The sequence below is a fragment of the Salmo salar genome, chromosome ssa15 (genome assembly GCF_905237065.1).
Source record: "Salmo salar chromosome ssa15, Ssal_v3.1, whole genome shotgun sequence".
In the NCBI taxonomy this organism is placed as follows: domain Eukaryota; kingdom Metazoa; phylum Chordata; class Actinopteri; order Salmoniformes; family Salmonidae; genus Salmo; species Salmo salar.
Genome location: NC_059456.1, coordinates 81,116,277 through 81,134,781, shown reverse-complemented (window position 1 = coordinate 81,134,781; position 18,505 = coordinate 81,116,277). Strand labels below are relative to the sequence as shown.

The 18,505-nt window shown below is 42.5% G+C and overlaps 1 protein-coding gene across 6 annotated transcripts in view; it reads left to right on the top strand.

Moving 5' to 3' along the window:
- The window catches only part of LOC106571997 (guanine nucleotide-binding protein G(I)/G(S)/G(T) subunit beta-1), a 52,734-nt gene that overhangs the window by 17,553 nt on the left and 16,676 nt on the right, over positions 1–18,505 (top strand). For 2 of the 6 annotated variants that reach the window (XM_014145674.2, XM_014145677.2), the window contains exons 2-4: positions 16,050–16,156; positions 17,672–17,710; positions 18,160–18,266. In XM_014145674.2, the coding sequence (XP_014001149.1) occupies positions 16,100–16,156; positions 17,672–17,710; positions 18,160–18,266 (203 nt within the window). In that variant the 5' untranslated portion in view covers positions 16,050–16,099. Of the gene's footprint in view, positions 1–13,988; positions 14,264–15,025; positions 15,158–16,049; positions 16,157–17,671; positions 17,711–18,159; positions 18,267–18,505 lie in introns of those variants that run through there. The other 4 variants (XM_014145675.2, XM_014145676.2, XM_045696164.1 and 1 more) reach the window with 4 other exon arrangements.

Here is an 18,505-nt window from a genome sequence, read left to right as displayed (position 1 = left end):
GTTTTTGGGGGATTCAGTTCATTTGCATGGCAAAGAGGGACTTTGCAATTAATTGTAATTCATCTGATCACTCTTCATAATGTTCTGGAGTATATGCAAATTGCCATCATACAAACTGAGGCAGCTGACTTTGACAATTAATATTTGTGTAATTCTCAAACATTTTGGCCACGACTGTATGTAGCCTCTGTCTTAGTGATGGCTGTTTAACAGTCTGGTCTTGAGATAGAAGCTATTTTTCAGTCTCTCGGTCCAAGCTTTGATGCTATATATGGATCTAGGTCTACTGATTTTAATCAAAGCGTTGACTATGGAGTAGTCAACTGCTGCTTTCTGTGTCGCAAAGCCCATGTTTAACACCTGCTTCATTCTTCAGGCATACCTTTTAAAAAGGAAGCTTGACACATGTGGACTCTTCCATGATTCGGCCCATTGCAGTAAATTTTTGTACAACAGCAGATGAAACTAACACTGTAAAAGTGTGAAAAATGATCAGTGTTACTTACTGAGGGTTGCGATTTGGTTGGCTATTCCATGAGCTTGTGGAAACACTTTCTGTCTCTTGTGCTCACTCGCTCGCTCTCTTTTCCTTAATGCTACTGCTGGACTCCATTTGGCAAAGAGAGGGCCTGAGAGACGGAGTGTGTGCTTGAGTGAGTGTGGCCGAGGCTTTTAAGAAATGGCTGGGAGTGATTCCTGCCTTTCCCCATCAGCCCCCTTGTCCTGGACCTTTTTGTGACCTTGTGTTTAAGCTCCCTTCACATGCATGACTTCCTCACAGCACTTAGCCCCCTGTTCAGACACTGGCCGCATACTGTCCAGCTGCCCGTCCACTCTGCACCCAGTAGGCCTTCATCCCAGTGACGGGGCAGGCCTTTAGAAAGCCACCCCATATACCCCCATAAGGGGGGGGGGGCTGCTCCTTAAGGTGAGTCAGTAGAAGGGGTAGGATTGTCTCAGTGCTGGAGGAGAGGTGGAGAATAAAGGGGAGAACTGGTGGGGGTATTCACATCACAGCAACCTGGAACTCCATTTGAGAAGCAAACCAGTGGGGAAGGGTGAGTATGGAAGCCCAGTTCAGGTTTGTGCTACAGTATGGAGAAGAGCGATAGCTTTTGTTTGGCTGTTCCTCCATATTTTCAGTTCCCTGTCCTCATGAAAGACTGATGTCCACCCAGAATGTGTTTGGTTTCCTTTTGATTCTTGACTTTTTGTGCTCGGTACTGTCCAAGTAGCCAGGGGTTTATGGAAGTAGGCTAGTGGAATGAAGGAAGAATGTGGTTTGTCTCATGTAGCTAGTTAACCACAGATTTGTTTCAAAATGTTATGTACTGTAATCTAGGTTACGAACTATGATGTTGGACAAACAGGTTTGGAAGGTGTTTGTTTTCATGAGACAGTTATTCTTATTGAGATTTGCTCACGGGTTTTTCTCCATATTTCTCAGATTTTCTCTCCCCTGCTATTCATAAACTAGCTTATTTGATTTGAATGGCTTTGAATTTCTGGTTTGTATGGTAATAACACATTGGTACATATCTGGTACTTCTTCAATCTGGTAGTTCAATCGAAAAATAACTTCAAATCACATTTTATTTGTCACATACTTTATCAACAACAGGTGTAGGCTTACTGAAGGGGCCTACACATGCAACAATGCAGAGAAATAATAACACAAGGAATAAATACACAATTTGTAACGGTAACTTGGCTATATACACAGGGTACCTAGTCGGTGCAGGGGTACAAGGTAATTGAGGTAGATATGCACATATACAGTGCATTCGGAAAGTATTCAGGCCCCTTAATTTTTTTCCACATATTGTTACATTACAGCCTTATTCTAAAATTGATGTCGTTCCCCCCCCCCCATCCATCTACACACTACCACATGACAAAGCAGAAACATGTTTTTAGATTATTTTTTTTTGCAAATGTTTACAAAAACCCTGGAAATATCACAATTGCATAAGTATTCAGACCCTTTACACAGTACTTTGAAGCACCTTTGACAGTGATTACAGCCTTGAGTCTTCTTGGGTATGACTACAAGCTTAGCACACCTGTATTTGGGGAGTTTCTCCCATTTCTTCTCTGCATATCCTCTCAATCTATGTCAGGTTGGATGGGAAGCATTGCTGCACAGCTGTTTTCAGGTCTCTCCAGAGATTTTCGATCGGGTTCAAGTCCGGGCTCTGGCTGGGCCACTCAAGGACATTCAGAGAAGCCACCCCTGCATTGTCTTGGCTGTGTGCTAAGGGTCGTTGACCTGTTGGAAGGTGAACCTTCACCCCAGTCTGAGGTACTGAGTGCTCTGGAGCAGGTTTTCATTAATGACATCTCTGTACTTTGATCTGCTCATCTTTCCACCGATCCTGACTTGTCTCCCTGTCCCTGCCACTGAAAAACCTGCCCACAGCATGATGCTGCCACCACCATACTTCAGCGTAGGGATAATGCCAGGTTTCCTCCAGACGTGACGCTTGGCATTCAGGTCAGAGTTCAATCTTTCATCAGACCAGAGAATCTAGTTTCTCATGCGCTGAGAGTCTTTAGGTGCCTTTTGGCAAACTCCAAGCGGGCTGTCATATGCTTTTTTACTTAGGAGTGGCTTCCGTCATGTGCCACTCTACCATAAAGGCCTAATTGGAGTGCTGCAGAGGAGGTTGTCCTTCTGGAAGGTTCTCCCATTTCCACAGAGGAACTCTATAGCTCTGTCAGAGTGACCATCGGGTCCCTGGTCACCTCCCTGAACAAGGCCCTTCTCCCCCCCGATTGCTCAGTTTGGCCGAGCGGCCAGCTCTAGGAGGATTCTTGGTGGTTCTAAACTTCTTCCATTTATGAATGATGGAGGACACTGTGTTCTTGGGGACCTTCAATACTGGAGATATTTTTGGGTATCCTTCCACAGATCTATGCCTCGACACAGTCATGTCTCGGAGCTCTACGGACAATTCCTTCAATCTCATGGCTTGGTTTTTGCTCTGACATGCACTTTCAACTGTGGGACCTTATATAGACAGGTGTGTGCCTTTCCAAATCATGTTCAATCAATTGAATTTACCACAGGTGGACTCCAATGAATTTGTAGAAACATCTGAAAGATGATCAATGAAAATAGGATGCACTTGAGCTCAATTTTGAGTCTCATGGCAAAGGATCTGAATACTTATGTAAATAAGGTATTTTTGTTTTTTATTTCTAGTACATTTGCAACAAAAATCTAAAACCTGTATTCACTTTGTCATTATCGCTTTTAGAATAAGGCTGTAATGTAACAAGATGTGGTAAGTCATGGGGTCTGAATACTTTCCGAAGGCACTGTAGGTAAGGGTAGAGTGACTAGACAACAGGATACATAATAAGCAGTATCAGCAGTGTATGTGATAAGTCAAAAGTGTTGGTGCAAAAGGGGGTCAATGCAGATGGTCTATGTAGCTATTTGGTTAACTATTTGTCAGTCTTATGGCTTGGGGGTAGAACCTGTTCAGGGTCCTTTTGGTTCCAGACATGGTCCACCACTTGCCGTGCAGTAGCAGAGAGAAGTCTGTGACTTAGGTGGCTGAAGTCTTTGACAATTGTTAGGGCCTTCCTGGTATAGAGATCCTGGATGGCAGGTAGCTCAGCCCCAGTGATTTACTTGGCTGTATGCACTACCTTCTGTAGCGCTTTGCGGTCGGATGCCAAGTAGTTACCATACCAAGAGGTGACTCAGCCAGTCAAGGAGCTCGCAATTGTGCAGCTGCAGAACTTTTTGGGGATCTGAGGGCCAATATTAAATATTTTCTAGTGTACTTACTGTGATGATTATTTCAGGTCACACTGAGCTAGTGTTGAATGATTTGTTTTGAGTATGGAATAGGCTAAATATGGAATAATCTGACGGAGGACTAGTGTGTCCATCTACGTGTGCTGCAGCTGCCTCAGCTGAGCTCACCACCCACAGCACCTCTTGCTGCTCAGGCAAACAGTAGCCTCTGTGGCTTGGGGCTGTGGCACACAACAGAACAGGGACTGAGCATCTGACCATGGTCAAACACGGGAGTTTTGCTTGCAGACCGGTCAGATGGTATTTGTCACCTGTCTGGTGTATTACCCGAAGGGAGAGGGCGATTGAAAGAGATTGTTTTGGGAGGATGCGCTGTCGCCACTTCCGCTGGGTGTTTCAACAGAGGGAGAGAGACAAGCAGCAAAGGAAACACCCTTTGAGAGGAAACGCCCGTTCAGAGGCTCCGCTCTGCACTTCCTGGTGTAGAGGGAGTGTGCTGACATACACCGAATAAATGGCTGAAGTACTGACATGCAGACTGTCTCACTGTGTAACATCATGGAAGGAAGATCTATCCACTACTCCTCTCGCTTTTAGAAATGAGCAAATCTGGTCACGAGGTAAATAGCGCCCAGGGAATAGTAATGCGACAGTGTGAAGTCTAAGATCAGCCAGGCAGGAAGGAGTAACGCCACATCATGTAGGGGATGAGTGGGGCAGCTGGGAAGGGGTCTTTAATTATTAAGACCAACCCCCTCCTCCTCCTCACCCCCATGCTGCTTCAACAGGGCCTCATGGTTAATACTTAATATATGGCACAGTTTGGTGAGAGGCAGGATTTAACTGTCACACAGTGACCAAATCTCAGCCTTGCAGACAGTTCAACATTAAGATTTCCGACACCACACTTTTTCTGTTGTCAAATGCTGCCCCAATTTCACACCAATGTGGCTGACGGTACCATTAGATTAGGTGTGTAGATTGATAGTCAGGGAAGTCATCATTATGTCATAAAATATATGGTTGTTTTGTCAGAGCCTCATGTGAAGTGTCTATAGTATCAAGCATACCACCGTCAACGTTTTCAGAGACATTTCCTAGATTTAGAGAACATGAGTTTTCTGATCTGTATCATAGCCCTTATTGCTGTTAGGGTTGTGTTAATTACAGTTACCTTTTAACAGTGATCGTTTTTTAATCTTTATTTTTTTTCACCCAAAAGTGTGCTTCCACACGATCTCTTTTAAGCACCACGCACTCTTTCTTTAGATGACAGCTGAAACTTAATTTGTAGGTAACCAGTTATGCTGAAGTTAGCAAGCTAACCTAAAACAAGACTGTTTAGAATTAATTATAACATTTTATTTAACCTTTTTATTTAACTATGAATGCCATGGCTGAATGCCTAGATTGAGCAACTCATTTCCCACAATGATTTTATTCAGAACATAACTTCCATTCCATTTAGCTACTGTTTCTGTTGTAGTTCTCAGGTCAAAAGATTAAAGCAAAGGATCCCAATTCTAGTACAGTAGCAGCTTGTGACTAGTAGGGCTGTGACAATTATGGAATTTTGGGTAACTATTGTCATGCAAATTGACTTGGATATTGACATAATGTTTTGAGCATGTAAAGCATGATAATGCATCTTTGAAAATCACCTATGATATACCTAATAAATATAGCACAGGTTTGGTGATTTCTCCCGTCTCAAAGGAAGCTTCTCCTGACAATGCCCTTCTGCTTGTAAAATGATTACTAACTTCATCCAATTAATGTAAAAATGAAGAACTGCAATTGAGTAAATGGTCTTAGGGATGTAACGATTCACTGATATGCATCGGTCCCCGCTTCGCCCCAACCCGGGCTCGAACCAGGGACCCTTGCACACATCAACAACTGACACCCACGAAGCATCATTACCCATCGCGCCACAAAAGCCGGGGCCCTTGCAACGCAAGGGGAACAACTACTTCAGGTCTCAGAGCGAGTGACGTCACTGATTGAAACGCTATTAGCGCGCACCACCGCTAACTAACTAGCCATTTCACATCGGTTACATATGGTCAGAAAACAGATTTTAAAACATGTTTTTTTCGTCTTATTGTTTTATTCAGAAAATAACTTATCTGTTGTGACTGAGTTGATGCGTCCTCCAGTTCAGTAGCCTATCGAACTTTTATGCATGTAACTGCGTAGGAGTGTCATAACTGTGTGCACAGTGCGGGAGACATAGCTACTTGTGCCAACGAGAGGTAGGCTATTCGTACATCTGCGCGGCACAAACAGCGTTCAGATGCTTGTAAAATGGCTTCCGCAATGTCAAGTCACAGGCTTTTTTTAGTTGAGTTACAACCAACGTAACTCGCTGGGTCAATGTTACCAAGTGTGCTGTAGAATTAATTATTATTTTTTACGGAGTTGTGTAGCCCACCGGAATAGATGCAACTAGGGCTGTGGCGGTCACGAAATTTTGTCAGCCGGTGATTGTCAAGCAAATAACTGTCATTCTAACGGTAGTTGACCGTTAATTAACAAACACATTTAGCATCTCCCTGGCTTCCACGCAAAAAAGTTGAATAAATCCATGTAATATAGCCTTCACCTTCACAATAAATCCATTATTTTAGACGGGTCTAAAGAAACATGATATGAAGAAAATGTAGTCTATTTCAGAAGAAAATAATAGCATACTCTGAGTTGTCCTTTATGCTAGGTCCTGATGTGGCTATGCCAAATGGTTGTGGGCTACACTAGTTAATTTAGTATGAAGAATACTACTATATGCTTAATTTAGAGTTATTGATGTAACTTTAGTTGTTCTACAAACGTTGGCCTCTCCATCACATGATCGGGTCTTTCTCACAGGCTACAAGGGAAGACAGACACATCGGGGACGCAACTGCGCGTGTCCTTATTCAATTCCGAGGTGCATATTGAAAAACTGTCCACATTTAGTTTTCATCAGCCAACAAGATTAGTAGGCCAAACAAACAGCAAAAGCTCTAGCATATGTCAATCTACTATTCCCCCATAGTACAGAAGTCGACTTATTCTGTGCAAGAAATAAATATTCCAAACATAGTCTGGGACAGTTGTGGGGTGCAATAGATCCCAAATTAATACAACCACGAGCATAAAAAAAACATGTTTTACGCAATGTGGCTGAACGTTTATCTTAACTATTAGGCGAAGGTCGAGAGCCGCGCGTCCTCCGAAACATGCCCCAGCCAAACTGCACTGCTTCTTGACACAATGCCCGCTTAACCTGGAAGACAGCCACACCAATGTGTCAGATGAAACGCCGTACACCTGGCGATCGTGTCAACGTGCATGCGCCTGGCCCGCCACAGGATTCGCTAGTGCGCGATGGGACAAGGACATCCCGGCCGGGCCAAACCCTCCCCTAACCCGGATGACGCTGGGCCAATTGTGCGCTGCACCATGGGTCTCCCGGTCGCGACCGTCTGCGACACAGCCTGGACTCGAACGAGGATCTCTAGACCGCTGAGCCTCTAGGGAGGCCCATCTCGTGAAGTGTTTTGATATAGATTTTCTAATACATTTGCATTGATGTTTGAATGATTAGAGGGACAATCGAGTGCTGAGTACCAGGCAGTTAGCAAGTTTGGTAGGCTACCATTGACCAGCAGCAGCATCAGAGCTTGGAGAAGCCTAATTACCGTGACTATGACTGCATGGTCACATGGAATTTGACTGCCTTCATGACTCGTGACCCCCAGTGTGGCGGTAATATTTAGATTATTCCGGTTTACCATGAGAAATAGTTTTGGTAGTTTTGCTTTAAAAAGTCAGTGTATTTGGTCACTTTTACATGAACAGGATAATTTCATAAAGGACAGCAATAATTTTTGCTAGCTGCGCATGGTCGTATTCATAGGTCAGTGGGAGAAGCTCTCTGTAAAATTCAAAATGGTCTAATTTTGAGACTGGGTAAAATCCCCAAATGCATTGCATTAATTGGCTAAATGCCTTCTAATTTCTAACGATGAATATTGACATAGTAGCATACTAGCTCAAGTCATTTTTGTAGATTGAAGATGTTAAGTTAATCAGTGGGTGATGGTGATTTTTTTTTAAAGTGGGTGGACAAAAAGCATACATTGCCCCCACCCCTAATCTGATAGTGGGGTGGTAGATGCTCAGTCTGCCATATGGCTCAGCTCACGTGCCTACACACACACTGAGGGCCACTCTGGTTAGCAAAGTCATCTCCGACAGAGCCATCTCAGAGAGGCCCAGCGTCTGAGCTCCCATCAGCAGCAGATTCATTTAAAATAGAAAAAGGAATGTGTTCACACAACAACAAAACATTGGTGTATCGTATCCAGCCGAATCACATTAGGGGAACAAACTAATCAAACCGAATCGCACCGAACAAATGTATTGTTCCTGTATCGTCTCGGACCCATGTATCCAGATTCATATCGAATCGTTCATGAAAGGAGAGATGCACATTCCTACTATCTACTTGAAAATAAAGTTGAACCCCCGCCCTCCTCCTAAAAGGAATGTATTATGGCGATTTGTTTATTGTCCATAATTGACAGTTACACGATTATACAGTTATTGTCCCAGCAGTAGTGACTAGTTCATGTGGAAGAACATGGATAAGAAGTAGCCTAGGCTAAATCTAATTAATAGCTGTAGCTATTATATTTTACATGAACTTTCATATCAGACCTGGCAGATTTTTTTTATTTTATTTTTTATTTTATTTTCGTAGAATACGGATACCTACAACCCATGTAATGTGTTTTAAATTAACATATTTAATTAGGGTCAAATTTGAATGATTTATAAAATTGCCATTAATCATAATTCATTAGAGGAACCATGCAATTAACTCGATTTTATTTGTTTGACAGACCAATACGTTTCAAAACCTGAAATTTGAAACAATCGGGGATGATATAGTGATAAGCCCGTAGAAATCCTCGGCCAAGTCCACTCAACTTTTTATGACCACTTGGTTGACTCTCAGTTTAGTCTGTAATAAATGTATGTCAAGATGATAAACTTAAGAGTCAATAACCACAAGGCAAACGGAGTTTGTCAGGGTTGGTTTTGGGTTAACTGAATGGCCAGTGTGTGTGTGGCTATCAGACCTGGGTTAAAATACTGTTTAAAAATATCTCAATTACTTTCACATGGATTCGAATGAACTATTTGGAAATACACTTGGAACGTTTAACCCAGGTATTTGAAAATAGTATTTCGATATACAGTTGAAGTTGGAAGTTTACATACACCTTAGCCAAATACATTTAAACTCGGTTTTTCACAATTCCTGATATTTAATCCTAGTAAAAATTCCCTGTCTTAGGTCAGTTTCGGATCACTACTTTATTTTAAGAATATGAAATGTCAGAATAATAGTAGAGAGTTTGATTTATTTCAGCTTATATTTCTTTCTTCACATTGCCAGTGGGTCAGAAGTTTACATACACTCAATTAGTATTTGGTAGTATTGCCTAACTTGGGTCAAATGTTTCAGGTAGCCTTCCACAAGCTTCCCACAATAAGTTGGGGGAATTTTGGCCCGTTCCTCCTGACAGAGCTGGTGTAACTGAGTCAGGTTTGTAGGCCTCCTTGCTCGCACACGCTTTTTCAGTTCTGCCCACAAATTTTCTATAGGATTGAGGTCAGGGCTTTGTGATGGCCACTCCAATACCTTGACTTTGTTGTCCTGAAGCCATTTTGCCCCAACTTTGGAAGTATGCTTGTGGTCATTGTCCATTTGGAAGATCCATTTGCGACCAAGCTTTAACTTCCTGACTGATGTCTTGAGATGTTGCTTCAATATATCCACATCATTTTCCTCCCACATGATGCCATCTATTTTGTGAAGTGCACCAGTCCCTCCTGCAGCAAAGTATCCCCACAACATGATGCTGCCACCCCCGTGCGTCACGGTTGGGATGGTGTTCTTCGGCTTGCAAGCCTCCCCCTTTTTCCTCCAAACATAACAATGGTCATTATGGCCAAACAGTTCTATTTTTGTTTCATCAGACCAGAGGACATTTCTCCAAAAAGTACGATCTTTGTCCCCATGTGTGGTTGCAAACCGTAGTCTGGCTTTTTTATGGTGGTTTTGGAGCAGTGGCTTCTTCCTTGCTGAGCAGCCTTTCCAGGTTATGTCGATATAGGACTTGTTTACTGTGGATATAGACACTTTTGTACCCGTTTCCTCCAGCATCTTCACAAGGCCCTTTCCTGTTCTGGGATTGATTTGCACTTTTCGCACCAAAGTACGTTCATCTCTAGGAGACAGAATGCCTCTCATTCCTGAGCGGTATGATGGCTGCGTGGTCCCATGGTGTTTATACTTGCGTACTATTGTTTGTACATATGAACGTGGTACCTTCAGGCGTTCGGAAATTGCTCCCAAGGATGAACCAGACTTGTGGAGGTCTACAATTTATTTTCTGAGGTCTTGGCTGATTCCTTTTGATTTTCCCATGATGTCAAGCAAAGAGTCACTGAGTTTGAAGGTAGGCCTTGAAATACATCCACAGGTACACCTCCAATTGACGTCATGGATTTAGAAGCTTCTGATAGGCAAATTTACATAATTTTCTGGAATTTTCCAAGCTGTTTAAAGGCACAGTCAACTTAGTGTATGTAAACTTCTGACCCACTGAAGTTGTGATGCAGTGAGTTAAGTGAAATAATCTGTCTCTAAACAATTGTTGGATTAATTACTTGTCATGCACAACGTAGATGTCCTAACCAACTTGCCAAAACTATAGTTTGTTAGCAAGACATTTGTGGAGTGGTTGAAAAACAAGTTTTAATAACTCCAATCTAAGTGTATGTAAACTTCCGACTTCAACTGTAAGTGTGTAGTAGCACCAATCTCTCAGGCTGCAACCTTAAGAGGCTCCCAGCAGTAGCAGCAAGGTGACTGGGTCTGTGCGCCTGCTTCGCTGGGTTCTTAATGTTGTGAAGGTTACCACACCCTGTTCCCCTTCACCAAGGGGTTAATTAGCAGGTTTCCTCCCAATTGTCCTCTGCTTGTTAAATCTCATTAGGTTAATCTGGCTCTGTCCTCCCGCCGCCTCTCCTCCCTCTCCTCTATCCTCCTGTGCACCAGAACATCTCCCTAAATACCCATCCAGCCTTCCTCATGCCATGGGGAGGAGCTTCCCTTTTCTTTACACCACAACGACCCAATTATGATTCGGCAGTTATCTATACTAGACAAAAAATATAAACACAACGTGTTGGGCCCATGTTTCATGAGCTTCAGTAAAAGATCCCAGAAGTGTTCCATACGCACAAAGCATATTTCCCTCAAATTTTTGTACACATTTTCTTACATCCCTGTTAGTGAGCATTTCTCCTTTGCTAAGAATGCATCCACCTGACAGGTGTGGCATATCAAGAAGCTGATTAAACAGTATGATTATTATACAGGTGCACTTTGTGCTGGGGACAATAAAATGCCATTCTAAAATGTGCAGTTTTGTCACACAATGCCAAAACTGTTTTTAGGGAGTGTGCAATTGGCTTTCTGACTGCAGGTATGTCCACCAGGGAATTGAATGTACATTATTCTACCATAAGCCTCCTCCAAAGTTGTTTTAGAGAATTTGGTAATACATCCAACCGGCCTCACAACCGCAGACCACTTGTAACTATGCCAGCCCAGGACCTCCACATCCGGCTTCTTTATCTGCGGGATTGTCTGAGACCAGCCATCCGGACAGCTGATGAAACTGAGGAATATTTCTGTCTGTAATAAAGCCCTTTTGTTGGGAAAAACACATTTTGATTGGCTGGGCCTGGCTCCCCATTGGTTGGGCCTATGGCCTCCCAGTCCCACCCATGGCTGCACCCCCACCCAGTCATGAGAAATCCATAGGTTAGGGCCTAATGACTTTATTGAAATTGACTGATTTCCTTATATGAACTGTAACTCAGTAAAATCATTGAAATGGTCATTGAAATGTGTATATATTTTTGTTCAGTATATTTCCATTTTGAATCAAGCAGGTCTGTTTTAATGGTATTTTTATGTGAATAACGTTTGTGTACACATCGGGGGTAGGAGAAATTGGGTTCTGAGAGAAGTGATTTGACTGCTTTGTCTCAGAACCTATAATGTGATTGGAAAGGTGGCTTAGTAATGACTGTCTTATCCACTTTTATTCTGATCAAATCTATAGCTGTTATTGCATGTGAAGTAATTGCCACTGGATGCTTTTGAAAATGAAGGAATTCCTCAACAGTTTCTATGATTCGTTTATTAGGCTTCCCTATGCAGTACAATGTGGAATCATGGCTTGATAAGGTAGTAAATGCTGATTTGCTTCATAGGAAGAAGAAATGCCTTTAAAGTGCTGGTCCCCCCCTAATTTCACTTCCCTCTCCCTATGTCACTGCATTGTGCTTGATGGAGCCAATAGAACTGGCTGGAAAATGTGAAGTCTGCTTCCCTCCTCCACCACCTCTCTAAAAATAGCCGGCTGAGAGAGAAGGCAGCAGCATAGAGACACACTATCAGTGGGCCTGCCAGAGGTTTCAACACACTCCCACCACCAGAACAGAAAAAGGCCCTCTGAATCATACCTCTGCCGCCATCACAGAGCTCCCCCCACAAAGAAATATCACACTTACATCACCAATGTAGACTCCCCAAGCTGCCCCTAAATCCCACTTCTGCCACCATTTACAGAGCCCCCCTCCACTCATATTTCTGCCACCATGGTTGGTTTCAATGCCATCTGTTTGACCAATTTGGTTTGTATATATTCCATCTCAATTTGAACATATTAATGCCCCCTTTTTTTTCTTCATGTAACTGACTATTGTAATGGGATTTACAATCTTATTTAGTCACCACCAACATCCAATATGGCCCAATAAATAAATCTTAGCCATCCGTAAGATTATTCAAGGCACCCTGTAGTAGGGCTGGGCTGTATACCGTTTTTTTGCGATAAACCGGTATTGATGCACGGACCGGTTTGGGTTTTTACTTTACCTTCTATACCAGTATCTCAATGTTAGGTTTGTTAAATGTGATACGCAGTGTGTAACATCCATTTTTATAGTTTGCTTCGCTACTTGAGTTCTCTCACCACTCTATATGCCGCTTTCCACACAGATCTAGCCACGCCCCCTGTCACACAAGGAGCGCATTTGTAGTTTTTCAACCAGGAGACACTTGAGTTCAGTCTGCATGGTCAATGCATATGCAACGCTGTTGATGACGACGATGCCGTTGTCACCACCACTTAATATAAATCTGCTAGCATTCTAATTACACTATTAGCCTGTGTTTCTTACATCAGCAAACAGCTAGTTTGTCTTTTCTTAGCAAGTTGTTCCTAATTCTTGTTAGCCGCTGATTGTTAGCCGTTAATGCTAATCGCTAGCTAGCTAATACATGTACTGAATAAGCGCAAGCGTAATTAGCTATACAGCCTGATAATACCAGTGATTGTGTAGACCTAAATCAGCATGTTGTTTGTGCAACAGTGTCTTCTAAATTAGAGGTAAACGCAAAGCAAGCATATGTTAGCTACATGAAGTAGTTAAGAGAGAACATTCAATGTAGCCAAAGATTATAGGGTCCCCTAGGAAACACCTATCAACACAGTTTCTACCCTGTCACAATAACTCCTCCCTGGAATTTTCATTCGTTGTCATGTCAAACAACACTGTATTGAAAGTGCCCACTATTATATTCTAACTATATAATTAGAATAGACATTCTATTCCCATGATTCCAATAGTTAACCCAAGTATTTTGCTCTAAATCGCAAGTCGAATTGCAACATTTGGTTAAAAATAAGGCCCATATTGCTTGCCCATATCGTGTAGCCCTACGTGGCAGTGTGGAAATGATCTCAAATGCAGAAATTGATGAAAATGATTACTGTTTTTGGGTTGAAGTTGAATTGAACAGTATAAATCATAATAGAGAGAGACCCATTTGAAATCACTTAATGTATGTGTTGCTACCCTAGGGTCACGCACTACTCAAAGCAAATTTTGAACTTTTATTATTAAAAAACATAAAATACCGTCATTTAAAAAAAAAAAATACCGTGATATAATATTTTGGCCATATCGCCCAGCCCTACCCTGTAGTTTAGAATACTCACAGTACACCTTACTACTCACTTCCACTTTCTCTTGTAAGTGTATTTAGTTTAAATGACATACAGATCTGCCTGTACGGCTTTGGTTCTGGGAAAGGGCCACACACAGGTCATTCTAACTGGCTCTCGTCAGGGAGAAGACAAGGAGACTTTAGTAATATTATCATGACACATTTTTATCAACACGATTAGGGGGTTAAGTCTCATTGCTTAGAAGTAGACCCAGTTAGCCCGTGAGCCAATCAGGTGGCAGGTAGCTGCTGAGATGGCTCAGGTGTTTGAAGGATAAGGTACTTCATTCAGAAGGTCTCCAAGCTCTTAGGACACACGACCCATACAGAAAAGACAGAGAGAAAGGGAGGTAAGGAAAATAGACGGGATGGTTGAAATGTTTTGCAAAACTCGGAAACTGTTATAGTCTTCATACTTGGACTTAGGAATGTGGATATTTGTGTTTTTTTAACTGTGTTGTCAATGACAAAGGTGGATGTAATGGTTTCTCCCCAATGTTTGCACAAAACAGTTTAAAGAAATGCTTAGTTTTATATGCATTACCTATGTACATTGAAGATGTTAAGATCAATTTCTTCATTGGCTGAATTCCTTTATCCCTGTCTTGGTCAAACCTACAAATCGTAAAGCTGGAAGCCTGTTAATGTACTAACACAAAATACATTTTTCTTGTAAAAACCAATGGCAACTGGTTGACGATGACAATGGGTTATTTTTTGTTTGTGGAACCAGTTGGTACAACTGTAAGATGAGCATTGTTGCATAGTGATCGAAGGTAGCATCGGTGCTTAGCAGTCTCGATCAAACGTAGCCTTAGCCAATAATGATCTTCAACCAAGACAGTCAATATGCAGAACTTCCAACTTGTACTGTAGCATTTATCACTACACTAAGTAGCCTATACTTTGTTTGTGTTTCGTCTCCAGACAGTGAAAGTGTCAGGGCTAAACCCGTCCAACAGAGGATTGGGGTCAGCGGGATAGCCACTGCTTTTAGGATCATCAGCAGGTTTTGTCTTAACCGGATTTGGCTGGAGGAGCTGAATCAACTGTGTCCCAGGATTACAGGAATGACATTGGGAGGAGAATTCTGAGCCCACTGACCAGGGCCAGAGTGTCTGAGAGCTGAACTAGTGCTTGTCCTTGTCACCTGAGCACCTCTATGCTAGAAGTAGCTCACAGAACCCACCAGGCTTCTCTCTTTTCGCGCTCCAGCCCTCTCCGTTTGGCAAGCCAAAGGAGGGGTATGTTCTCAATGTTTTCGCAGACTCAATGGATTTCCGCCAATGGATTGCAATTTCGCCTCAGTTGTCCAGGAATGGCTACCGGCCGCCATATGTTTGCCTCGAGTTGGCCAGTCTATCGAGAGGGGATGGGATGGGGGATAGAGAAATTTTGCATCATTTTTGGAAATGGTGATCTTTAGCACAAACTAGCTGCAGAATCCTGTTGCTAGGTAACCGTTTCTTGCTGGCAAGGACACATCTTGGTTTCTCTAGGGTTGGGATTCTGGGTTGGGATTCTGTGATTCCCAGTGAGTTTGTGTGACTTTATGAATCTTTCGGGGGGATGATGTGTGATTCTGTGCAGGAATTGTCTTTACTGTGTATTTTACAGACGCTAGTGTATTTTACAGACGCTAGAGTCCAAATGCCGAATTTTCTTCTCAGCAGTTACGTTCTTGGACGTTACATGAAAATGTGATAGGAAACTGCTTAATTTTCTTCTCTTTCACAAAACAAAGGTATTAGCTTGAAAATCTAGTCTACTATTTAGAAATGGCATCTGACCATAACATGGTCTCTATGTCTGGAACATTCAACCCTAGTGCCCTGAGCTTGGCCTTGCTATTTTGGGAATTGCGTATTGAGCCCGTCTCAGGGATTTGGACGCTCACTTGTTAGGGACCCCGTAACAGCTGTTTATTTAGCTGCCTGTGTATACCAGACCTGGTTTCAGAGGGCGTTTGCTTGAGCCTGCCTGGAGTGCCAGATGGGCTGGGTTTGTACTTTTTAGGATTTTTATCAGATTGCAAATACTGTTTGAACCCTGATCTGGTAAGTAACACTAATTGCTAATAGGACAAACTGTGTGAACAGGGTGTTGAGCTTGTCTGTCCTCTTTCTCACACCTCAGATCAGCACGAGTCCCGGCGGCGGAGCGAAGCACCCCATTAGCAGAGGAAAATGAGCGAACTAGACCAGCTACGCCAGGAGGCCGAGCAGCTCAAGAACCAGATCAGAGTAAGTCTTCTACAATCGTCCTCTCCCTGATTTCTTCTCATAAATGCATTGTCTGTGCAGTTATTTTACATAGAGCCACTAGAGGGCACTACAATTCTCGCAGATGTACCTAAAGCCTAACACATACTTTGTTCTCAGTTGAACATTTACATTTTAGCACTTAAGAATTCTAAAATCAGCGTTATCTCCTCTTTTATCAAAATATAACATACTCATGCACCTGTTTTAGTCTCAGCCAATTCTCTTGTAACAAGCTAGCTATTTCTAGCTGCTGTGAAATCTCTGCAAGATGCTAGCTGGATAGCTAAAGTGAGGAAACATTTTTCAGTTGTGATAAGTTTAAACACCAAAAATAACACAATTGAGCTTGTGGTCTAGATTGAAATTGAATTGTTTTGGTATGTTCCAACGCATCTCATTTTAATAGTGTAGCCATGATCTGACAAATTAACAAAAAGTTGAACTCACAGGGCCTAGAGCCCCACCTTCCTTGCCTTTCTCCCCTTGCTATTGGGCCCCCCTTCTCTACTGAGTGATTACATCACTATGCATGTTTGATGCTGTAGTGTTTGGCTTTGCTCTTCACGGCCTGCCTTTTCCCTATCCCACATGATTCAAGGATACAGCAATATATGATTCAAGGATACAGCAATGCAAACACTGAGATTCAGAATGTGTCTAGTGGCATGTATGTATTGCTAGATTTTAATCGCTGTGTGCTCTGGGTAGATTTACAAACAGCGAGTTAGAGGAATGTGTAGTATGGTAAGGTGTGTATGTTAGGGAGATTTATCGAAGTGTTTGCTGGGTGTGGTGGTCTGTTGATGAGTGTTGCATAGGTGTGTGTCTGTAGGATAGATGTTTGTACGAGTATTTCTGCATCCTCAGTGTGTAGAGCCACATTAAACTGCTGTTCTATTTTTTTGTGTCTTAAGGACCATGTATTCACTGGGATATGTATAGCTTGACTGTTTAGTGTTACTGCTATGATTTTATAAACAGTTTGTCTAGATATGTTTAGCATGTGGATTTACACTGATGTCACTGCTGTTTTTGTGTCTGTTTTATATGGATTGAGCAACTATCACCTCAATGGCACAATTTTCTGACTGTTCACATCTTGATTTGAAAGGAAATATGCTTAAGGGCACTGGATTTCTGTGACATCGGCACATCTTTATGTTAGATAATGGTAAGGCCTTGGTTGGACCTGGACCTGCATGGGGATCCACACTTGTGGCCCAAGTAGTGAGCTACCAGATATTAAATGGGCAATGGGATCAGTCAACACCGAGCCCAAATAAGTGGGTTTAGAGAGGCAAGTGATGGTGTTTATCAAGTCAGTGGGAATGGTAATTTTATTCCTGTGATGGCTGAAATGATTGGCTCAACACTTTGATTCGTTGCGGTGGAATTCTTTGAGAAATTGTCACGTTATCAAAAACTTATGTGGGATAGAATAAGGACTTAGATCAGTGATAATGAAATGTAACTGTATTTTTTTGTTACTTCCAGGATGCCAGGAAAGCGTGTGCGGATGCTACCTTGTCTCAGGTAAGAGACCTTCACACCTTACCCCACAAATAGATCCCATAGGGTGCAGTTCAGAAATGAGGATGGAGGGGATGGGGAACCACTATAAAACCTTCCTCATTATTCAGGATACAGGTGAAGGGCCATGTTAAACCTGTTGTCAAAGCCTAGTAAAGGTTAAACTGGGATAGGTAAGCGAGATGCACTTGGGTTCAATGATTCCACGGCTCAAAGGCTGTCCTTAGATAGCAGCAGAGATAGCTCACTTGCTAGGCTCTTTGTCACCCAGCCAACAAACGCTGGAAGCAGCAGCACCCACTCTCTGTACTTCTATAAATGCAACATGGGGGCTGATGAAGGAAAGGCAATTGTTTCGCAGAAGAGAACCTAGTAAAGAGCATCCCCATTTCCCATGCAGATACACAGCCTATTTTGTCATGGTCATTGATTGTTCCCCCCCTTCCCTTCAGATCACAGCAAACATCGACCCAATTGGCCGAATTCAGATGCGCACTAGAAGGACACTGAGGGGGCATCTGGCTAAAATCTATGCCATGCACTGGGGCACTGACTCGAGGTAATCTTATTTAGCCACATTCTGTCCATTAACTAAATAATTCAACCCCTCTCCCTAAATCCAGGAAGTTGCCATAAAAAGATGCTAATTTTCCCCCCGATTTGTATCTTGTGTAGGTTCCCTTTATAGAGATTCCAAGATGACTCCCTCGCAATTTAAAACCTAAAAAAAACATTAACGAGTATAACTTTTATGTTGTGTGTTTGTGGACAAGTGTTTTTGTGTCGCTTGTGGTTTGT